We start from the raw sequence: 24,869 nt of genomic DNA, 5'->3' as shown, positions 1-24,869 counted from the left end.
TGAATCGTCTCGTTTTTTCGGCTGAATGTCGACAAGGAGAGGTAAATATTTCCGGAACTCAAAGACAACAGCTTGAAGTACGCACCAGTGTAAATCAGGGGTTTTAAAGAGCTGTTGTTTCATTGTAAGATGTGGCATTCCATGTTATCAAGCACGTATGCGCTTGCTTTGCAAGAATTGAGATGTTGGCTTTCTTCAGGGTTTTCAGTAGAAGCCTAACAGGCGCATTACTGCGAGAATCATGCAACTCGCGTCGCGGTGCTACTGACGCGTTGTTACCGGACGCTCCGCGCTGGACGAAGCAAACTTCAAGAAATACGACATGGATCACGCGAAACGGAGATTTTAGCAAGACCCTCCTCAGCTGAAACGACAGATGTCATTTTTCAATCGCCACTATTTGGTATACTTAGCGATCTTCAAATCTGATAACGCCACTGACAGACGTCCATGATATTTCTTGGCTGGCTTATCATCAGCCTGGGGGTAACTCACTGCCAATCATGTTGGTCTGTCAATCACATGATAAATGGCGGGTTATTGACATGGAGGCGATGAATTCTTGCAAATTTTGGCAATTGTATATTTCTTTTTAAAATGGATGGGCTGCGGCGGATGTTATGCTGGGTCTGGACAAATGGTCCGGTGTCAAGATTTGTTTAAATCCCAAACGTTTCAAATAATCAAGAGGCTTCTGGCAAGTTTAAATCATGTCTTTACAGCAACGGGTCACAGTGTAAAGTGGTTCTAGGGTGAAAAAGTGACGTTTTTATTTTTTCTGTGTAGGTTAGAGTGTGGCATTTCGCGCATTTCTCCGACCGATCGCTCGCTTCGACTGAGGACCCTTTACGATTGAGGTCATCGTTCATGCTGGACACATGTCGGACATATTTGCGTAAGGCACTGCCTTCAAAGCTGTTACAGTTATTGGAGTTAGGCGGCCACACAAATTCGCGAAGGCACTTGCACGATTTCATCTTGCAATAGAGATCGCAGATTAGCTGTATATTTAGGTGTACTATTATCCACTATTTTTCTTTTTGTTTATTTGTTTATTTAATTTAGACATAAAGTCAAGGGTTGTAGGCAGACTTTCGTGTATAAACCACTTCACAAAACCACTTTGCCAAACACAATTCCTTGTTCATCTTCACAATCCGTGCTCATCTCGTCAACAAGACCTGTGTGTGCGCAATTTTACTTATGCAGCTTAATTCTGGCCCGGAATAATTTGCATACTTTCAACTCTTCTGTGTGCAGATTTAATACTCTGCATTTCGGAGAAGGAAATTTGCATTTGTTTAGCAGTTTTTTAGAACAAAAAAATGAAATTTCAACCTTTACAGCTACTTGTGCCTACGATGGTCGAGGCAATTATCAATTTCCGTGTAAAAATAATGCAGGCCGGTTTATGCTCATTTGGTTTTTATCGAGTGAACAGCGAAATTATCAGTCGATGAACAGCGATATGCATGATTTAATTGACGCTGTGCATGCATCGGGTGTGCTTACGTTCTTGATGTGCTTTGACAATCCACACTTCAAATTATATATGTACATTACATGCCTGGTGATAGTGTTGATGGCTGAACACGAGTGAGAAAATTCGACTAATGAGATTGCTGAGAACTTGAAGAAGAAACCATGTTAACACAACTAGTTAACTGAGCACATTAGAAGAAAAGCGACACAAATATTCTCGCGTAATGAATACACACCACTTCGACGCCTGTCGTTGTAGCGCACTAGTTTTGCTCCCAAATCTGGGCAAAGAATCATCGATCGTGTAACCATGGTAACACGTTCTCAACTTTCCAGTTGCCCCAAGGGGTGTTTACAGATCATCCGGGCTCCAGTCACTCTTTTGCGTTTTCAATTGTCAGCCGCTCGATGCTCCAATCGTCTTTTCAAAAACTTCGAATCCAATCCAATGAATTGTTTGACTTTCTTGTCCGACAGGGTTCGGGGGAGTTGGGATTTATTGCAATGGGAAGCCAAAACTAGCGAATTTGATGCTGTGTTTGTGCTACTGTAAACGTCTGACTCAGAACTACCGTGGTCGATGTCAGTTAACACCGGTGCTATAACATAGCATGTTGTGTTCAGGCCAAAGCGTATTTTGTCAACGGTTCGACTAATGCCCTGCATACGATGATGTATGCTAGCTCGGTTTGAGAGACAGGATTTGTTGACCACCAGTCCAAAAAAACGGCGTTCGTGTAAACTTTTCCTGGGAAGAATGTGGCTTGATTTGGTCTTTGAGCAACACTAAAACGAACTTTTTTATGTTTGGGCGAATCATTGCAGTTACGTGCAGTATTTGCAAATGTAGTATAGCATAACAGAGCGAATACCTAATACCTTGTCATGTTCATCACGCCTTGCTTAAGCTTTACGAATTACATTGATTCAAGAATTACATTGCTACTTCCCGAGGCTAAAGACCGTAGAAAATGCCTAAATAGCATGTTTCTACTGTCCTAGAAAACTAGGGCTTGTCTTTTTCTTCTCCCTAACGCATGTTGGCAGACACAACGGTTGACCCCGTGACATACATTATGCTGCGTCATCGTTGACGAACGCTTTCTGGTCCGGACTAAAAATTCAGTTGTCAACAATAACATCAGGTTTTACGCATATACAAATTTGGCTGACATGTTGAATACGTTGCATTTCGACGTGAGTTTTGGAGCAGAACAAATTATTCGTCTTTTACAGACAGAACAAAAGTACTTGATGAAAATACACACAAAAATCACAGCTGTGAATGTAGACTGCGCCTCCAGAACAGGTATTTGAACTCTCAAAATGTTCTAATTCCTTTCTGATCTACCAATTTTTGAAGCCCTTTGAATAAGAAAATCCTTATCGTCTTAGTTTTTTTGAAAATCGAACATTTTATTGTTCTTCATAAAGTGAACGCAACGATGGCGACCATTTTTGAATCTCAAATATAGGTAAATCTAAGGTGATTTGTTTCTCTAGTACAACACTTTGCAAGATGACCCCCGATTTTTTATTTTTGAATTCTTGATTTTGAAAGTGAACAGTTGAAAGAGTCCTTGAGGAAAATTTGAGCAAACGTTTTAAGTCCTCAGTTTCAAGCTCTACATTCCACTAAACTCCACTAAACTCCACGATATATTAAGAAAACCGATGAACTTTGGAATCTCTCCGAAATACATGAAAAATGAACTAAACGGTACGGCTTCTATATCACAACGGCATAACTCTGGACAGAGTCTCTCTATATGCTACAACGAAGTTTCTTACGATGCTTTCATGAATAATTAGCATTTGCGATTGTGGCTCATTTTGAAAAGCTGTTTTATTGCTGTCCTTTAACACAACTGTCCACTGAAAATACTAAAATGACTTTTGCCCTTGAACTCTGCCCATCATGACACTACCCTGCAATGCAAATCGGGTGTATAAGTAAATAGTTTTATAGGACTGTTTCTAGTTTCTCCTATACAGTTGCCTCAGTATGCCATTTTGGGTTCTATGCTATACTACGTTATAGTGCTGTGCTTTGTGTTTTAGTGCTGTGCTTTGTGATGTTCTGTCTTGCATGACTCTCACATTATTGTGACTTGCCATTGTATTACTATTAGGCGTGTTGCCAGCGGCATGACGTGCATGTTACACCATGGAGGTAGAATTTTACCTCCATGGTTACACTTATGCTATTCTCTTACAAGCGGTGGCGTGCATTACAAATGCTCTAGACTAGTAGCACAGTACTTTACCGTGTACAAACGAAGCAAACCAATTGACATGACATAGAGAGCTGTGCTATGCTAATGGCTGGCTTATTCTGTACCTAGCCAAACTGCCATGCAGGTCTTTTGATTTCCTCGTAGCGTTCTGTTTGTTATTTTAAACGGTGTTAATGTATGAGGTTAGGACCTATTAGGCGTATCGCTGTTAATACTTGGCAAACTGGATTACTGTAAGGTACCCTGTTCATTGCTTTCTAAAACCCTGTCAGCGAGTTGGGCGATATCTTTACACACTGCGATACTGTGAGCACGTAGGAGCATCCGAGCTGTATGGCACTTCTAATCCGTGACCTCGATCACGTATTCAAAGTCACAAAGAGAAAGAGCTACTCGCTATAACGTTGAGCGTTTTATTTCTCAATATTGGAAACGATGGATGACTAAATGTTTAAGCTTTATCGGTTTGAATGAACTTGGTAACTTGGAGGTCGCGAGGGTCTGACAATTACAAATACGTACAAACGACGTTCCTGCGTCAACTTCAAATCCAAGTCCTGCCGTGCCTATGCTCGGACGTATAGAATGAACATAATTTTGACATGACAGGTACGGTATGCAAGAGAAAGTCCTGCAACGCTGACCGCGCCCTTAGTATAATAAACTTTCTTCAAGAACCCCTTGTAACCCCCAAATACCACGGCTTCTGATCCCACACTCCCCCGACATACTCCAATTAGCATTTGTGGTAGGCCAACTGCCAACCGCCGTGACGAATTTATCGTGACGGACGGTGGCTCGTACCCTTTCGCGTTGAATAGCGGAGAAATAACTGTATTTTGCGAAGGAATTTATTTGGTTGTTTTTTCGCAGGAGTCCTCTTTCTTTCCCCTGACGAAGATAAATTCCAGTGAAATAATGGACACGCGCACCGCGGTGATTGTATCCACGTAGCTTTATCTTAGCGGAGAGCGAAAACAAATTCGCAGGTGATTGACAGATTGGTTACCCCCGACGAGGTGAAATTCCTCAATCTGGGTGCTACTTCGAGAAAATTACAGTCGCCGGGCCAACGCACTCTCTTATCCTAGTTACTTTGATTTCGTTCATTACTGATACATTTATACATTGGACGGTGTAGCAATTTTGTAAACGGATACAGTTTCTACCTAGGTGGCCGTGGGGTAATACACCGGTGTTATCTTGATGGGCGGAAGCACGCGAAATCGTCATCGAAATTTAGCGAAACGGTTAATTGCCCAACGAGGAATAATCAAATTGGAAACATTGTTCACACCCCTAGGATACTTGAGTGTCTCTCGCTGGGAATAGTTTTCGAAAAAACCGCAACACTGTTAACCGTTGAGCTATAATGTTAAGGCCGAACCAACACACCGATTATGCGCACCTATGCCCGTGAGAGCCAGTTTACCTGACAGCGGGCTTTCCAGTTTTGTCTTATTTACGACCCTCCAGAGACCCCTCCTGGCTGGCGCGTCCGAGGTGAACGATAGAGACAAGCCACCCGGACCGCGGGATGAATTGTCCGATATCGCGAAGGGGTGTCAATTTTTCTGTCCATTATGACGAGAGTAAAATACATTTTATAATATGAACAAAAACTTTGTATTCAGTATGGCAGTGCCCCCAGAAAGACCGGGCACTTCGTTCCTCAGTCCGGTAGGATGCCAGGCGATGGCAGATCGTTCAGTTTAATATTTGCTGCTTCTAAATAATGAGAGAACTACTTTTATCACTTATTGTATAAACGGGAATGAAGAACAAACGAAATAGTTACATAACGGTGTGATTTCAGTAAAGCTTTGGCTGCAACCAATAAACGGCATGGCAGGTTCGTTTCTCGACGCTATTACATGTACTTGGTCTTGCATTGTGAAGTATATCCACCTTTCTCTCGGTACTGGGCATCTGTTGGCACAGGCGCTCGTTCGCTCGGTGGTCTGCTAGATCGATCGATCGATATTCTGCTTGATCTATCGATCCCGTATTCGATCTGCCCGCCACTGCACTGGGAGTAGTTAGGTTGCAGTGGCGGGCAGATCGAGTACGGGATCGATAGATCGGGCAGAAAATCGATCGATCAAGCAGACAACCCAGCGAACCAGCGCCTGTGATCTGTTGACCCGCACGGTTGCTGCTGCTCATTCATCGCAATTCATCCTGCTCGCGGAGTAAAAAACATCTTCCAGATTGTTTAGTGCAACGGGACAGTGTTTTCTTTGCCCTCGGCTCGCACGAAGTTAGAAGCAAACACCGTGGGCGAGACCTCTCGGATGAGGGACTGGCTGTACAGACACGGTTTGTTTACGTCAGAGAGAATGTTTACAACCTTTGACCCTCAAAACGCTCGGTTGGCTGCGTATCCGTGGTGAATTCTGATAGTTAGCGTTTCCAGCTCTCTCCCTGACCCTAAGGACATCGAACACAGATGATCGCTTTTGGTAGCGTTACAGAGATCCAAGAAACTCGATCTGAGTGGAGAGAATTATTTCTTTTTATAGTCCCTTCACAAATCTGATACTTGCTCGGCGTGTTCCCGAATCGATATTCACACGCAACTGGCAATATCGTTTGCAAAATTGATTTCTCTTTTGCATGAAATGAACCACAGAGCACTCAACAAAATGCGGGAAATGAGATCCTTGTTTTTCACTCTAAATCGCTTTGGATGACAATTTGTAAGCTAACCCCGTGAAAAAGGAAGATTTTATTTTTCGACACAAACGATTCGACAGGGGAACATTTCCCAATCTTCCTGTTCTGCGTCGTGGTCCTGAGCCTCCTTGGGTGAAAGAACGAATACGACGAAAAGAAACTACTGTTTATAGTTTGCATAAATGCACGACACACAGATCAAACTACGGCACAATGGTACAATCATACAGGAATTAAAGAAAAGTACTCCGATGGTATGTTTTCAACCCAAACTGCGGCGCTTCAAGCATTGAGTTTAATATTCTGGTAGCTTGCTTTTTTAAAGGAACAAATGTGACTTTGGATTATAGATATTGTCATTTCTGTTGGTGTAGGAAACACATACATTCTTTCTCCTTTCTACAAAAAGATCGGGCCAAGACAACGCAACGCAATGTACACAAACAATTTTCAAGTTATTGTTTACAAATGAATCTAGTAGGAATGCGGACTGAAATTCGGTTGTCAACATTACCCATTGGACTTAACACATGTCCACATACGGTCAGTGTTGAAAACTTGAGTTGAACATCGATTTTGGGAACAGAATAAAGAAACTGTCGTTTACAGACGAAACCACCCCAAAAAAATTTAGTAAAGATATGTCAAAAGTTTGAGCTAATGGAGCTCTTAAAATCGAATCCATCTCAGAATGTAATTTGAGAACGGAAAATCTTAGAATTCTTTGCTTTACGATACAGATTGTCAGGATTCGTTTTCAAACACGTTGAGAATATTGACTTTTCACCGGCTTGGTTTATTGTGATTGCAAATTTATATATTTTTCGTTTGATGAACACATGGCAGCCACTTTAAAATATTGAATTTTAAATGTCAGTAAATTGGAGCTGATTTGTGGCCGATGTATGCAATTTTACGAAGTTGTCTATGTTATTTATAATTCGGGCAGAAAAGTATGATATTGACCGTTAATTTGGACAGAAAATAGTCTAAAGTTTCCAAGGACTGACATTTCAGGCAACATTTGAGAGTCAAAGGCAAAAGGTGAGAGTCCCATATTCAAGATGCGCATGCCAGTGACCTAAATTCACAGGTTACGTCATTGTAAGTGTAACACTGCAGCTATAGCCTTTGCAAATGATCAAAATTTATTTCATATGATATAACTATACAGGGTCATCGTACGCCTTCCTTTACCGTCGCCTGGACGTTCTCTTAGCAGACAAAAATAACTACATTCGAATAAATAGATCAATAATTGAGCAAACTGGCCGTCTTTCATGACCCGTCGTCTTGTGTCCTAGGCCAGATACAAACATCGGGAGGGGTAGAAAAACACAACAAATGTTAGGTCATCGTGAACTTTGGGTCGTCTGAGTGTCTGTGTGTATAATATATAATATTTGATAAATAGGGCATGCTGTACAGGCAGGCCACTATTGTTAATATTACAAAGAGACGCACTGGACGTCCCTAGAGGAATGTTCGCTTCTTCTGTTGAGAAGGACGAGTGGGACGTGAGGGAATGAATCAAATTTTATTGGTCTCTTTTGTAGCAGTGAAAGTAAAAAACATCCCCCGATTAACTTTTATACTCCATCAACACTAGTTTAAAAGTACAGCTGTTTAGGGTGAAAGCGTTGATAGGGTCGTACCAGAGTTATGGCCACAGGAGCAGAGAAAGCCGCACAATGTGTATTGTGTGTACAGGAAGAATAAAAAATCAGAAAGCGGTCCGCATTGTTTATTTCGGCAAAATCGATTAAAGTACTTACTGACTTGCATCACGCGTGAATTGAATATGGCCGTGGCGTTTTTGATCGGGCAATTCCATCTTTGGTGTCGGAACTGGTGCTTGCATTCCGCAAGTCCAATAGCGGCACCCTTTTCAGTATTGGGAATCACGTTCGGCATCGCTCGACAAAGTTCGCGCTGACGTTCTCCTAGCCACGTGATGGACCTGCAGTAGTTCTCTAGCTCCATTATCGACCACGTGTTGGTGTGTGTGCTACGGACTCTCCTTCCCAAAACATGACGTAACTGCCTCGACCTGCATAAAAATTAAAATTGACATAGGAATGAATTACAATCATCAAAATAATTGAATTTAAAATCTCACGATGTTTGGGGACAGCGAGAAGGTACCAAAGTTCAGGAATTTAACGAAATCACATCTGTTTTGGAATCGATGGTTTCGCAGTCAATGTACTGTCACTGTCATGACGGGTTTTTCATAAATTTATTGCAAAACAAATCAGTACATAATCATTCACATTCCATGAGCTTCAAACACGGATCTCGACATTAACATTCCACAGCTGGGCGTTCCAGTCCACACCCCTCCCCCGGCTAGTCGGGACGATTCTTGGAAACTCGACAGACTCGAGCAGAAATAATTATTCCTGTTCAAGGTTTAGCTAAAGCAACAACTATACGGCGAATAACTGTTTCTACATATTTCTTTTCAAGTCATGAAATATTATGATTCTTTTCAGGTCATGCAATACTATGATTCTCTTCAAGTCATGCAACAGTATGATTCTTTTAAAGTCAAGCTATGTTACGATTCGTTATCAAGTCATGCAATATTATAATTATTTATCAAGTCGTGCAATATTATGAAAACAATTTTATGATTCTTTTCGAGTCATGCAAAGTAGGATTTTACCCAATAGGAGTGATGAAATATGCACGATGACGGAATGTCACTTTCCATTACATACATCGTAAAAGACTTCACCAAGCGAGGTTTGTCTAACTCCCTGCGCATTACAGTAAATCCCCCAGTCCCTTGTCGGGGGATTCAGCTCTTGAAAGCCAGCCAAGACACTGACTGACAATGGCCACACCATTTGTCACGCATGAATTTTCAGTAAAGTTGTAGGGAGGTGTCTTTAGCGTGACAGTTATTGGCGTGTGTAGAATAGACTTGAGCGAACCATTGCAATTGTCGCGTCTGCGGTCATTGCATCCAAAAGACAAGATAAACTCGTCACTTCCCGTTTGTCACAGCTGCATTCCCACGTATTGAAGGACACCTGAGCAATGAAAAGACGCTATAAAACGTGAATGTTTATCTTGACCCCGGATCTTGACTTACACGGTAGGAGCAGTGCTGCTCTTCCAAATATTTCTGTGCAAGAGTATCGAAACAGCAAACATGCCAGAACAGCAAACACGAACAGGCAGAGGGTAGATATTATCATGGTATCCTCGCTTCTTGCGGTTTGAATGCTTGGCATATCCCATCATAATTGGTCGGCTCAGTACCGAATAAAATAACACAGTAAATTAATCCAAGACCATCTATCCGAAAAATGCTCCTTTTTAAATGAATCCCTTCCCTTATCTCCAATCGTTGAAGTAATAAAGTAAGGATCTCGGTAGTGCGTTGATAATTGTATGTATGGGTATGTGTATGTATGCCTGCATGATGAGTCAGAGAGAGAGAGAGAGAGAGAGAGAGAGAGAGAGAGAGAGAGAGAGAGAGAGAGAGAGAGGGGGACAGAAGGCATCCATCATTCTGTCTGCATAGTTACACATCACCTTTTCACCTTATGGTTCAAATAGCCCTGTCACAATAAAATGTTTCTAAAACAATATTTCTACTTAGTGTAAGGCTGTAATGTTTTCCTTAACCCAATTCCATCCGTATTTAACTAACCAGTAGCATATTTGAGGACTTTGACAATCTGACAGTACGCATGGTAAGACAGGAGGGAAAACACGCTCGAATCTTGAGGACGGGGAATCGACAATGTGGAATGCAAAACTGCGTACAGTTGCCGCCGTTATCAGGTCTCGCTTTGACGATAACATGAAAATGTAGGTCGTTCATCTACTACTCTTCCGCGCAATTTTGATAAGTAGTTTAGAAACATACTTTAAATGAATGTTCTTAGAAATAACACAAAACAACTTCAAAAAAATCAGCAAACATCGACGATTATTACATAAAATCATCCGAAAATATTATTCGATAAGACATTCGTATTTTCACTATAATTACGTACAACAACTTGATAAATATCTCATTTTTACCCTTTACCCTGTGTGAAGACTTCTCTCCCCGAAATCCGAAATATTTGAACGGCAAAATAATGTTGATGGAAAGGTCAAGCGTGGACAACTTATGCATTAGTTTCCTTCTTTGAGAAACAAACATAATTCCCCATGGTAAGGTACTCAAAACCTACTTAGTTGATACCTTAGCGACCCCAATTCCCGCCATCATCGGGTGTGTAACGTCGATATTGCGGTAATACCACCCGCGAAGCCAGACAGAAGTTGGCCTGCGTAGGTCAGAGAGGGTCTTACATAGAGTAAGCGGCCAGGCGGCTTTTTTTCTAAAACTGGTGCGAAAAATCGTGATTCAAGTCGTTAGGTGACCGTAAAGAGGTGGACTTTTATTCAGCGGTTCTTATCTCAGTGTGGAAAGCACCCAGCATCTCACTTGAGTACCGCTCCTCATGATGTCAACAAAGCAAAACAAAACAAACTTACTCGCAAGTGGCCATACAGAAGCCGATGGTGGTTCACCGTGACAACATCTTTGTGATAGCCGGAGTCAAATCTTATTGCCTACTTGGAACAAACTTGAAGTGTACATTATCCATTACCTCTCTCTCTCTCTCTCTCTCTCTCTCTCTCTCTCTCTCTCTCCTCTCGCTCCTCTCCTTCTCTTCTCTCTCTCTCTCTCTCTCTCTCTCAGCTGAAGTTGCCAGTCGTAGTATCACGTTAGGTCGACTTGTGAGGTCTGATGTGATCTTAAAGACTCTTGCAATACACCAATAATAAATACAAAATACACGGCTGACATGTGCTAATTACATCATTGCCTTCCGATCATATGATGTTGTGAGTGATCCTCGAGGCTACGTGAAGGAAGATAAAACAACTGCTGACAGAGGTGGGCAATTACGCTCCCTTTGGTGGCATTTTTATGGTGTATTTATTTACTTATCAGTTTAACGGATTCTGTCTATATGTGTGTGTATGTCTCCATGGCGGCAGAGTCTATCAGGGTCCACTTGTTGTTTATAATTAGCCGTACTGACAAGTGGTAGTTCACAGCAAAACCTCAGACGACGTCGACTACATGAGCAAAAACTGAATGCGGCAGTGTCCTCTCCCGCCTCTGGGCTATCTCTCTCCGTCCGTTAACAAGGTACACTTTAGATATGGGCCGCGGTGACGGTTGTAAGCTGATCTGCATGTCTAGCTTTTGATCTACACGTACTATCACGGGTTTATGAGATACAGTGTTCACACGGGCAATACACATACACACTTGTTTTTTGTGGGAAGAAGCGAGAGAGAAAGAGCAGCCGGATGACGAACGTAAACTGGTAGAAGAAAAGACAGTTTTGTGTGGCAACGAATATCAATTGCACGAGTCCTTGGGTAAAATGTGCTGCGGGCCAAAAGCATTTATTTTGTTGCCTCGATGGTGCTTTAGTGTACACAACATTAACTGTTCAGGATGATACTTTCCGATTTGACCTTTGACCCCTATGTTATGGCCGAACAAACTGTCGTAAATCACCGTGAACGAAGTTGTAAAAAACGCCGTAACTGCTTTCCGCGAGAGTATGGACTAACTGTTCAGATAGGCAAAAGTACGCAATGTTCTATCGAAAAGATAGCGAGGTAGGGTTTAGAGAATGATTCTTTCGTGTCTCCGAACATCTTGTTCCGACCCGATTCACGGAATTTTTGGAAATAGTATGCCGCTGCATGAATGAACCGCTTCTTGCTGGTCGGCAATTGTGCTAGCATGTCGCTCCTCGAACAATACACGGTTGTCTTTGAATTGAAGAGCTAGTGGGTAATTGTCCAAGTCAGCAATTTGGTGTGAAGTTAATGCCGACTCCGTTGGCTAGGAGCTGACAAGGACCATAAACTTTGCAAAAGGCGCAGCGCCAAAACAAATTGAACGGGTGACGACGCTGCGAAACTGTTCACACTTAAGAGAGCGCCACGATTTTACGACATGCAACACAAATGATGTAGATTCCTTTCGAGTTAAGCGCACCGCACACATATGAAATTTCCCTCAGTTTACCGAAAGTTGGCAGATTCGCAACATACCCCTTGGTTCACTGTCAAAATAAACCGACGATATGCTGTTTTCAAAAGCTATTCCACAGAGCTTTGCAGTTGACGGATCCTGTATATCAAAGCCCAATCATATTTCGGAAGTTAAAAAACAGAGATACGTTCAAACACCACTTAAGGACGCATCCATCCACAGTGTTCCCCCTAACCGAATCATTCTGCCGGAGTACCAACTAGACGCAGACATTTCTGACAAGCTACTTAAAAGAGGTGTTTCGTTTAAATCCAACGTGTCAAATGGAAGGTCTGGGGGATTTTCAACTCACCTTGGTGTACTTGCAAATGCTTGGGGTTGACAGTAGACAAGTCCACACACAAAACACAGAAAGGTCATCCACTGCATATTTCCATCCGTTCCAAGATCGTAACCGAGGATTGGTCAGAAGGCAGAGCCGAAGTCGAAATATATTCTTCTGGTCGATATTCCAAAGATCGGGTAAAACTCCCTCAGTGTAGCGAACAGTTGGATTCTCGGTATTCACTACTCTCTGCCACTTTCCTGCATCGCTTCCATGGAACTTCAGTGTCGCGCAGCAAGTAAATGTGTTCTGTCATTGACAAGCATAGCCAAACTGTTGGGAGAAAGGAAAACCGCAATTGGGCGGAGCCTCGATCGCGAGCTCTAAAGAAAGGGCGAGTGGCACAGGTGACAGTGACTGTGTCCGTTTCCAATCTTTGGACGAGGTCAAGTCGAGCCAGTTTCTATCAGAGCCGAAATGCGTGGTCTGTTATATTCTGCGTGCTATGGTTTACGGCGAATGGTAACTTCGAGGGGAAGTTGCTCTCCAGTACACGGACTGTAGGACTGACTTCTTAGCAAGCGACTGTACTGATAAATACTGTAGAGCAGCACGTGTAGGTTGTAACAATTTTTGGAAAGATAAACACTAAGTCAGGTTTAAATAAACACGAAAGATGACGAGCGAAGGGAACCAGCCAGTCTCCTCCCTTCTTTCATACTTAATTCTGTCACCGCCGCAAGAAATTTATGGCAATTTATGGGCGTAGATGAGCACTCCTGATAAAGTCACAGAAGTCAAGGTTTAGTGCAAATAGCACGGAGGGGAGAAAAGCCCATAATTCGAGTTTTGCTTGTTATCTGCGCCCGACCTCACCGCAAACCAATATCTGTGACGAAGCGTATGATTGTATACGAAATCCCCAGTGTTTGGGTTACGGAAGCCAACTGTTGTAAATTAACCACACGACGACTTTCCAAAAACAGACTTCCAGTAAGAGCGAAGTGGAAAAAGAAACAGATGTTGGCTGACGCAGGTAATAATGGAAAACTTAGATTTCACGAGTTTTGCGGCATTTCCCTCGCCCACGTCGTCATTACATGGCGACGAGCAGCGACATGTACAGAATTGTTGTTGTAATTCGAGTATTGGACGGACTGCGTCGGCGATGCACAAAGTTTTGAGTTTTTAAAGTTCTGCTTTACCTTAATTCAAGAAAGGAGAGATCACAGACAGGAAGAATGCTCATTTCCCGGATCAGCAAGATCCTACCGCCGACTTGTTTTGTGCTGGTGTATCGTTTTACTGTTTCTGTTCCAACAGAATATCTACTCCGGCTGGCGTGACATCCAAGCGAGCTGCCTAGCGGTCGTCGCAGACATTCTCCGCTACCACCCATAGAAAGCTGCAGCCGTCAAACCACACCGCATAAGGTGAAATTACACATCTGATCAAGGCAGATGACGCACTCGGCAATGATTGAAGTAGCGGCTGTGTAGAGACAGACAAGAGATGGGGGAAAACAGGGAACGATTCCAGAAATAGTTAAGGATCGAATTTATACAGCACTAGATAAACTTTTGTTTTCAGAAAAAATTATACCGATTGCAACTTGAACTCGCAGTTTGTCAGCCGGGCCAGGCAATCTGACCTCCCTCGGGCCTGGACCGCCCGCAGCACCATGACTTGTTAGCCGGTTGTCAGAACCCCCAGACACATTAACGACCCACAGGTGTTACGGTACGCGCATACTCACTGTGTTCAGTTTCGCCCTCTTAAAAAGAATATTTACAACCGCAGCGATAATGCAAATGCTACATTTCTGTGTACCGGGTGGTTTCTCCTGGGATTATCGTCGCTGTTTTACGACATTGGCCTTGTTACCTATTTACTCCCGATACTTTATTCCCCGAGGCAGGCAAACAGTCGCTTTTGAAGTATGCTGTGTCTTTGTTTGCTGTCATGTGGTCGAAAAAATCTCGTTGGTTCACAGGGGTGGAAGTAATTGTGGGGAGATGTGGCGTCTGATTGAGTCCGTGATTTGTGTACAAAGTTCTGTGACGTCATAAATCCAGCCCGTACGCCTCTGACTGTCCGAAATTGTCCACATCGATCTTCGCTTGTTGGATGAGCCGCCAGGACGTGTCTTGTGTGATCTACGGACTTGTCGTTGACAAGGGACCAGATTGTAAATACACAATTCAAATGGTGAATACGCACTCAAGTGCATGGTGTACACACAAATCAAAATCAAATCAGCGCTGAACGAGGGACAGATTCAAACAAACAGACTCAAGTCGTTTAGGAAGGGTAGAGAGGTGAATAAATCTGTCTGTCACGCCGTAATGGAAAGGCGAAGCCCCGTTGTAAGTCGTAATTTTACCGTTTAGCCAAAGTTCATGACCCTTTAGCGTTTTGTTTTTCGAGATTTATATGTTCTCGCATCACCGAATCACCAAGGTGACACGAAAGGCATGGAACCGCATTCCGTGATACTATAGTTCAGGTGCAATTAGGGCCTTAAATCATGTCTTACTCTGCTGCATATGTGTCCCAGAATCTCTGAAAACTTCCTCTTTGCTGCTGAACTGATCCATAAGCTTTCAAGGTAAGCCTCCTTCAAAAGCTGAAAGTTTTTTCCTGAGATCGCAACTTTTCTCGGGTGAAAAAGAAAAGCATTTAGTCAAAATCCATGCCCTCGTAGAGGGCGTTTGCAACTGTTAGATCGACGAGCACAGTTCCAGTTGACAGGGTTTTAATACCAACGTCTAATTCCATGGTACCTTGTTTCTGTCATTTAACTATGTCCCCGGAGAAAAATGATCGACCAAGCAAATAGAAAAGTCGTGAGTTTTATTTACAGATGCAAAGTAACATGAAGTAGAGGCCATAAGGAGACATTTCCTCCAATATTAGTTTTGTTTGAATCATGGCTGTTACGGTAGGATTCGATAACATTTTTCATTGCTTTTGTTGTAGAAAACAGGCACACTTTCCACTTCTTCTCCCTAAAGCGTGTGTAAATATAAATTATTAGTCTTCAAAAGATGACAAATTTGTATACAATGTAAAACGTTTTGTTGACATATGAATTCTAGCTCGTACTGTTTGATAATTATGACATCGGACGAAACACACATGCGCACTGCTGTCAAGCCAAGCACCATTCGTGTCACGCCATGATGTTTGGTGTAGAATTTATATTTTACAACACAGGACTGAAAAGACGGAAACAAAACAAATCAATAGTAAACAGCTACAATGGGGAATTAATTGAAGTTTATTTTACTTACAAACAGATGTATATCAACACGGATCTACACTCTCTCAAGAAACGAAACGTATTTATTAGTCTCAATTTAGTGAAAAACTGACCAAAGTGTAAATATTTGAATACCCAAACAGACACACTGGTCTGGTCCCGGCAAACACAGCAGAGCAAGGATTTAATAGAAGAAATGGGACATGTTACATTCTGCATGAGATAGTACTCCTTTTATGATCATCCGAACCGCTCCGCATCGAGTCAACAGAAAATCAGGTGCGAAATATATGAATTTTTGTTACAATCGAATGAAATCTACAAAATAAGTTCAAAGATTAAAGAGTTCTTGAAAACTAATCTTAACAGTCTCAGGGTGGGATACAAAACGTTTGACTATCTCAAGATATGCACAAAGTTGGAATGTTTTCATTCAATAAAGAACCGGGAAATGCAACTTTATTTAACATCTTTTTATGATGACATTTTCAAACTAAAATTAGTTCAAGAAACAATGGCTGTCATTCTTAGATTCTACGCTCTTTCTCTTTTCCGTAAAGTTTACTATTCTGGCAAACACAACGTTTAGTGTGCAATATCAGACTTTATTTACTTTTCATCATGTGAATTCTAGTCCGGACTAAATTTCAGTTGTCATCAATAAAATTGGACAGTGCGTAAACACAGGTTTTGTTCACAAGTGGAAATCTTGCTATTTCAACATGAACTTTGGAGTAGAAGAAGAAACTGTATGTTACAAACAGAATATACATACAGAGCAAAGAAAAGTAAACGAACATGGACATTGGCAATGTTGAGGTACTAACTGAAGATATATATACAATTAGTCGTACCCATGAACCATAACTTGATGCAGATGCAGATTGTACATGATAGCGTGCCCCTATAAAATATGTCTACGTCTATGAAATCATGCATAAAATGACAGACATGCGCATACTAATCAATTGTACTCATTTGAATCTTCACGGAAACACAATGCCGTCATCCGTTAGAAAATATGTCTGTGAAGTCCCTTCGCCTACATGTTTTGTTTTCTGGTTTGAAAATGGTGAGAATATAAAATGAAGTGATAAATCATTATGTTTACTTATCCATTCTGTAAAAATTGAATGTTTTAGTAATGAAGTAAAATGACAATTCATCCATGGACACAATTCAAAGAATACCTGAAAAAATGGAAAAATATTTTTGACGTCAACAAATTATGTAGCGATAGAGCTCATGGATATTTCAAACATAACAGTATCTCTCGCCTTAGAAATCAATCCGCACCTCAATTTTACATTACGGTATGTCAACACCCAGAGCATTCGGAAGCTGATCACCCTGTTTCGTCTATGGCTAGAATTGAGATTGCTATTTTGCTCAAAATAATCTCATCTTACAAAAACGCTGGAATTGAAATTGATGATCGCTCAAAATAATCTCCCCTTCCTAATTCTAGTAGGATGAAAGCGTCCTTCGTCCCGATGAACATTTCTGATGTACATGGCTTCCTTACTACTATGACTGTGAATCAAGAATTCGACACTTTCTCATGATCGGGCAGGTTCTTTCAAATGAGTTGCAGATGAGATACTTCTAAGGCGACACAATTTTGGCATCATGATTGATGCTCTTTTCCTGTGCGTGTTTGCAAGTATACAGTTCTGCTTTTCAATATATATTTAATAAATGTGATATGTAACAATTTTAAATATAATATTGACAATATTCACTTAGAATTCGTCGGGAAATGGAAAGACAGCTTAATTTAAAAACGTGCTGTGACAAAAACCAAGAATAAGTCCGATGCATTCAGGTTGAGTGACTTTCTTCAACATCTGGTCGCCATGACAGACAGTTTAGCTCTCTTCCTCGCACTGTGCACGAGCAGGACCTAGCCACCCGCATAAGCCCGTTTTGGAAACTCTTCGTCCTGACTGCGTAGATGTACGGATTCAGGGCAGAGTTCAAACAGGCGAGCCACGTCACAACCAACTCGACGTAAACTGGTAGCGGCGTGTTAGTGGCCACCGACCAAGTGTTGGCAATAGCAAAAGGACTCCATGACAACATAAACACACCTGGGAAAACAAAACAATAGAGTGATAACTTGCTATTTATAAGCGCCTCTTAATTATCTTTCAACGCCGACAAGTTACATGCACCAATATTTCGCTCAAATGAAATTAAAACCGATTCCTCACCAGATGAGTTATGAATACACAATGGGCATGGACTTTTGAATTTCCATAGATCTTTCGAGCACCGACCTCTTGAGTATTCTGATCCATGGCCCCTGATAATTTGATGAGACACAAAGTTTACTCACAAAAGAGCGCCATGGTATATTACACTCACCTACTACAATAAGTACTGTCATGGCTGCTTTGGTCTGTCTCTTATTAAAACTTCTCGTTGGCAGATGGGACTGACGTTGACCGTTTTCGACAGAATCAGTAGGTACACTGACACAAGAGTTAACTCCTTCCGTAGTATCTGTTCTACACATGCGTACTTCAATCGTGTTGATCCTTCGAGCTTGTCGTCTGTAGTCATTTAAAACAAAACTTGCATAGGTAACTGGAGAGAATCCATTAAAAAACACTTAGCTTAAATTGTATTCCTGCTCGCAGTGATGGACTATTTGGCATTTGAATATTGCAATGTGGTACTGATACACAGAACTGGGTGTTGTTGAAATGACTTTAAGCCCGGATTTTAGATAATTATTTATAAACAATGACATAAGCTTACTTGTACATACATAGGCTATGTTGACAGTGTGTCGGTTGTGCAGCTCCGAAGACAGTCAGCCAGTCGATATTATAACATGGACTGATGCTGTTTATCACTTTCATCATACACAAACAAGATTCATCCTGATTCCCGTTCCGAGATCTTAGGGGTTGTATTGTGAATTTGATTGAAGGAGTGATTTAAATAAATTCACGGGCACAGGAATTGGGCATAAATGTGACAGATAGCTAGACCAAAAATAACCTCATACGATCAGACGGGCAGACACACAGACAGGGAAAGTCATGGAGGTAAACAGACAAACCGATTCTTCAACACAGTTCATCGTAAATACTCGCCACGAGTTGCAGAGGAAATTATATAATTACTTCCGCAAATGCCTTATGTCAGTGTAACGTGACATACCAGCAGGAAAATTAAGTCTTAATTAGCTAATTAATGGAAGTATCGATGAACAACCAAAATATATTATAACATTGTTGTGGCGATTTATGGACAACACGGACAATTCAAAGAGTACTTTTATTTTATTTATTGTAGATATACCATTATCTCTGGCATTTATTGGTGCCCTTTGGGAACTCATGGGAAATTAGTATTGAGAAAACAAAAAGATACAACAGACCTGCGGGTTGTCCAATTTTTCACACATTCATTCGCTCCAGGTAAGGTTATCCAGCGAACTCACTTAGGGGTGGACCATTTGATATCCTGGGGGGGGGGGGCTTGGAAGATTGGTGGAGAGCCATTATTTTTTTTTCTCACCTGCTTCACCATGAATTATTTTTTTTCTACAGGGCAAATGCTGGCAACTTTTTTTTTCACTTTCCGTCTTCGAGATATATTTTTTTTTTTTACCAAATTTCGGTGCAATGTTTGTTTGCTTGCTTGTTACTGTCAAGTTTATTATAACTGAAGTATCAAAAGTAACATGAAATTGAATCTTGTGAAATAAATTATGAAAGACAAACAGAAGTATTTCAGAGTTTATATGTTTATTGATACACCAGGTTATTATTATTTGCATACAAATTCTGTTGAATTACAACCTGCTTAATAAGGATCATAATCTGAAAATCTTCCTCAATGAGAACACTTCAGACGAGTTTTTGTTTTCAGTTGCTGAAAGCTACAGTGATAGTAGCTGTAACTTTTGACAATTTTTCAGTGTTTTTGTTAGTGTATTTATTTCAGTTCCTCGTTTAATAAATTCTAAGTTATTGTTCCTCAAGCTTGAAATGGTTTATGCTTTATAAAACTCCAGAGCTACTGCTTGATTTTTATTGATGCTGCAGTGTGCATCGAACAATTGCCAAGATTTTCTTTTCCGAGTTGCAATGGTCCATAATTGTTTTTCCATCAGCCACTTAAAGCCAGATTTTTTTTTTCGAGCAACTCCACCTGGCATCTTTTTTTTCCCCAAATCTTCCAAGCCCCCCCAGGATATCAAATAGTCCACCCCTTAGTATAACAATTCATGTGACACACAGTCAACGTGACGCCGCATTGATAAACAAAATACTGAGTATTTAAAAAAACTGCGGGAAATATATCTAGAAAATGTAGTTGATACTATCAAGAAAAAATATAAAACCCCAAAAAATACAAATGTCAAAAGTTTCAATCACAGTAGCTTTAAAATACAAATAGCATGATGTTTAACACTTTTCATCTCTTCAATTATTATTTGCTAAATGTGCAATTGTAAGTCGCCAAATATATGCTGGTATATTGAGTACTCTGAGGCTGTTACTGGCAGATTCCGTTGATTTAGTCAAGATAAAGCTAAGCTAATCCACACACACACACACAGACCTATGCAACTATATGTTTACACACACATATATAAATAGAAATAGAAATACACGACGCGCCCTTGCGACAGTGACCCCAAAACGGAACTCGTTGTCCCGCATTCTCGCGTACTGCGGGCCACCTTAGGCGCACTCATGAGAACAACTGTGTCTGAAAGTAATATCTGTTACTGACGATTACCTTTATGCATGATCATTTTGAAGCTTATATCGACGGACTTTCGGAGCTATGATTAAAAGAAATTAGAACGCTGCACTTGATATCATAACGTGCTTGTAGTCTGACTGAGCTCAGATACAGCCTACTTGCCTGTATGCCTGAAATTCAAGCATATCGACGCGGTCTCAAAAATGTTCAACCTCTTTTGTGTGAAACTAAATTTGTTAAAAATAATATAAAATTTGATTGATAACGGTCGCATGTTCGTCGGGTGGTGGTATCACACTGACGAATTCAAGGCGCGAGCTTAAATATGTTATCTCAGGAAATGGATCCTTGAGAATAGCTTTTTGTTTAACGATTTGACACTTGCTAGAATTCTAAATGGAAGTTTGCATAGATAAACCTGATGGTGATAACATTATGTTCATAGCAGTTTGCACAACAGTAATTTCCTTATGTGTTTGCTGGTGGAAACTAATTCATTCAAGGTTCTCTTAATCACAGGAATGAATTAGTTTATTACTTGCCCATGCGTGGAATGCTACTATTCCATAGTTTCAAAGCCACGCTATAAATTTATAAATTAAATTTATAAATTAAAACGCTTTGTAACAGCTTATTATGATGAGTGGCTATGATACAATGCGCACGTGAGATAGCACGCAGACATCCCGTATGAGAAGGATTTGTGACTGGATGGATTTTTCACTTTGTTAACGAGTTCCGCCATGTTGTTGATACCGTGCTGGTATTTTGTGGCGCTACCATTCTTTTGCTGCCAATCGAGTTGAATTACGTAATACTTATCGCGTTTATGGAAGCTAATTTATCTGAAAACATTGAAATGTAAGAAAACAGATCAATACCAGCAAAGCAGAATATGAAAACATGATAGTAAAGAAAACTTATTGAGATTTATGACAATATGATGACGAGTTAATCCGAATGTGCTGTTTTTATGAAATATGAATGAAGAATTTATGAAACGAATAAGAGCAACGCAAGTCATTTTGAGAGACGTGCCAAATGTTGACAACAGAACACAGAAGTCCCGGATGTTATAATGATTGGATAAAAGCATTAATTATTCACTGGGATTTACTTCCACTATTTTCGCTGAAACATAAAATTCGCTAAATTAAATCCCAATGAAAATGAATAGAATATATTGTTTTACTGACAAAAACAATGAAATTAAATCCCCGTGAAAATTAGTTTTTTATATTTTATAATACCTCGCTGCTCGGAATATGAAGAAGTACGTGATGTTGATGGTGGCCATCGAAGGTAACAGACCGGCAAAGAGGTAGGTTAACCCGTAGACCGCAGAATATCTCCACTCAGTTGTGCAAGTGAAAGCAGCTGGAATGAAGTCGTATTTCCCAAATCCAAACAACGGCAAGATTGATAATGTTCCCATGTACATCCAGAGACCGCAGAGTGAGACCGCCATTGCCTTTGTGGTCATAATTTGAGAGTAGTGGAGGGGCTTCAAGATCGCGATGTACTTTTCTAGACTCAGAAGTCCAAGGGTCCCGAACGACACGGAGCAGAGCAAAGACGTCAGGAAACCTTTAAACTGACACAGTATCCGCCCGAAAACCCAACGGCCGTACGCTGACGAGATAATCGTCAGTGGTAGGACGAGGGCTCCGTAGGTCAGGTCCGTCGCGACCAAGTTCATCATATATACGCCAGCGATGTCCCGTAATTTCGGCGTCTTTATGAAGACAACCAAAGCCATGAAATTTCCAATGACGATAACAATAACGAGAAAGGACATTACACAGGGAAGAACGACATTTAAGGTTGTCCGTGAGTGAAAAATTCTTCCATCGCGATCGCTGGTATTCGCTATTTCCATTTCTCACGAAATTTGCCTTATCTTGTTTCAAAAAAACCTCAGGCTTGCTTGACGATTTGAAATATAATGTGCACCGTCTATGTTTTCAACAAACGTTCTCCTCAGTGCAGTCGTAGAACAGTCAACGGTGTTATTCATAGAAAATTTAGGTTGACATTATACCACAATGCAAAACAAAGACAGGTAAGGGTAGGATTATCAACATATTAAAGTCCAATCATCCGTTGAAGAAGAATAGAAAAAAGCGCCCTCAACAATGTCCCTACCACGCATGCGGCCGATTCGGGGAAGATTGAAATTGAATCATTAATTGAGTGGTTTCCTTCTGGTTGGTTTGCTTTATACATCGATAACGATGGTCGCCAAGAATACCTAAGAATGTTTGTTGCAATCGATGAAATCTACATAAAGGTTCTAAAATTAAAGAGTTTTTGAAAACCAATCTGAACAATCTCAAGTACAAGTTGAAAGCAAGTCCTCAAATGCAACTTAGTATGTATCTTTTCATGATGATCTTTTGAAAATGAAATTAGTTCAAAGGACAATGGCCGTAATTCTTTGATAACATTTTCTTTCTCTTTTCCCTGAAGTATATTATCCTGGTAAAAACAACGTACAGTGTGCAATATCAGACTTTATTTACTTTTTATTATGTGAATTCTAGTCCGGACTAAATTTCAGTTGTCATCAATAAAATTCGAGAGTGCGTAAACACAGGCTTTGTTTACAAGTAGAAAGCTAGGTATTTCAAAATAATTTTAGGGGTAGAAGAAGAAACTATGTTACAAACACGATACATATAGAACAATAGAAAGTAAACGAAGATAGACATTGGAAATGTTGAGGTACTTACTGATGGTATTTATACAATTAGTCGTAACCATGAACCATAACTTGATGTAGAACTTTAAACAAGATCATATATTATCGCCTGAATACATGGGTTTATGTGTCCGAGAGCTGGTGACAATTTGCCCGACGCCAGGAGGGCAAATTGTCTCCTGCTGCGAGGGCACATAAACCCATGTGTTCCGGCAATAATGTTTTTATTACATGCCTCTTCAGAGTTAATGCTATATGAGATTTAGTTACATGCAGGGTATTTTGAAAAGATTTACCATTATCGAACCGCATCAAACAGATTTTAACGAAAGTCAAAATAGCAGTGCGCGCATGGATATTTTACATCTAGCGTTAAGCGTCTACTTTGACTTCGAAAACATCGAAGAGCTTCACTGGACCGCGTAACCATGGAAACCGGTCAGTATCTCGTCCACAGGCCCGCTAACTCCCCGGATGTTCCTATTCAAATCAATACATTGATTTGTATTCATATTGAGGCATGTTATAAAAACAATGATAACGTGTTCATATAAAATATACCTACCTCTATGAAATCATGCATAAAATGACAGATATGCCTATACTAATCACTTGTACTCCGTTAGAAAATATGCCTGTGAAGTCCCTTCACTTACATGTTTTGTTTTCTGGTTTGAAAATGGTGAGAATATACCAGATATTAACTGAAAATGCTCACGTGTTTCATTATATATTGCATTTATGTGCAAGTTTGAACCTTTGCTACATGCTTTGCTACATTTAAAGTGTTATGATCAACACAATGAATTTCACCACAGATCAATTCTAAAGGTCATTAAGTATTCAAATATGTAATTAGCTGAAATAAAAATAATTAATTTCTTTGAGTACTGTCATTGTATCACAATATAGCATGTGTAATTACCTTTGGTCAAGTCCTTCAAGCTCTATATGCCAAACCGTGAAAGCTTGTTAGCTATTTATGCAAATTATGAATTAGCTGACATGAAAATGCAAATGACTTTCAATACTGTTATAACCTGGTATAATGATCAATGTACACAGCATGTTTCGCCAAATTTTATCAAGTAAATGCCAGTATATATCCCTAATTTGGAAGGTTCATTAAATATGCATATTGGGAATTGGCCGAAAAAAATGTCAAATGACTTTCAATAATCTTGTATCATAGTATCTTTAATGTACATAGCAAGTTTTGCCAACTTTGGTCAAGTCAAAACAGATAAATATCGCTAATAAATGCGGGATATCGGACCGCAGGCGGGCGAAGATTGCATTATAAGCGCGCCAACCCAAACTCACTGCATGGACATCACATTTACGAAATCGAAGTCCAAAGTCAACTACGTCATTGTTAGAATAAGAGAGGTTTTCCATAACACGGGAGCATACCACCACAAATTTTG

General features: G+C 40.6%; 2 protein-coding genes across 3 annotated transcripts in view; both read right to left on the bottom strand.

Moving 5' to 3' along the window:
- Positions 1 to 14,133, bottom strand: part of LOC139121162 (protein Wnt-7b-like) — a 31,911-nt gene extending 17,778 nt beyond the window's left edge. For both annotated transcript variants that reach the window (XM_070685838.1, XM_070685839.1), the window contains exons 1-2: positions 12,779 to 14,133; positions 8,171 to 8,445 (exon numbers count right to left, since the gene is read on the bottom strand). In XM_070685838.1, coding sequence (XP_070541939.1) covers positions 8,171 to 8,445; positions 12,779 to 12,855 — 352 coding nt within the window. In that variant the 5' untranslated portion in view covers positions 12,856 to 14,133. The remainder of the gene's footprint in view (positions 1 to 8,170; positions 8,446 to 12,778) is intronic.
- Positions 14,134 to 16,597: 2,464 nt separating this feature from the next.
- Positions 16,598 to 23,456, bottom strand: LOC139121163 (beta-1 adrenergic receptor-like). The gene is made up of 3 exons (XM_070685841.1): positions 21,992 to 23,456; positions 18,381 to 18,568; positions 16,598 to 18,103 (listed from the first exon to the last, which is right to left on the bottom strand). Exons 1-3 carry the CDS (start codon positions 22,618 to 22,620, stop codon positions 17,835 to 17,837), a joined length of 1,086 nt encoding a protein of 361 aa, XP_070541942.1. The 5' UTR covers positions 22,621 to 23,456; the 3' UTR covers positions 16,598 to 17,834.
- Positions 23,457 to 24,869: the final 1,413 nt, after the last annotated feature.

Source organism: Ptychodera flava, chromosome 21, assembly GCF_041260155.1.
Source record: "Ptychodera flava strain L36383 chromosome 21, AS_Pfla_20210202, whole genome shotgun sequence".
NCBI lineage: Eukaryota > Metazoa > Hemichordata > Enteropneusta > Ptychoderidae > Ptychodera > Ptychodera flava.
The sequence above is the reverse complement of the archived record's forward strand: the minus strand, read 5'-3'. Positions and strand labels throughout refer to the sequence as shown.

Excerpts from the sequence above, each read along its gene's own strand:
- LOC139121163 (XM_070685841.1), bottom strand. The coding sequence starts at position 22,620 with ATGGAAATAGCGAATACCAGCGATCGCGATGGAAGAATTTTTCACTCA. Across the intron at positions 18,569-21,991 it reads TTCATATTCCGAGCAGCGAG|ACGACAAGCTCGAAGGATCA; the intron begins GTATTATAAAAT and ends AAATGACTACAG. Across the intron at positions 18,104-18,380 it reads GACAGTACTTATTGTAGTAG|GTGTGTTTATGTTGTCATGG; the intron begins GTGAGTGTAATA and ends TTGTTTTCCCAG.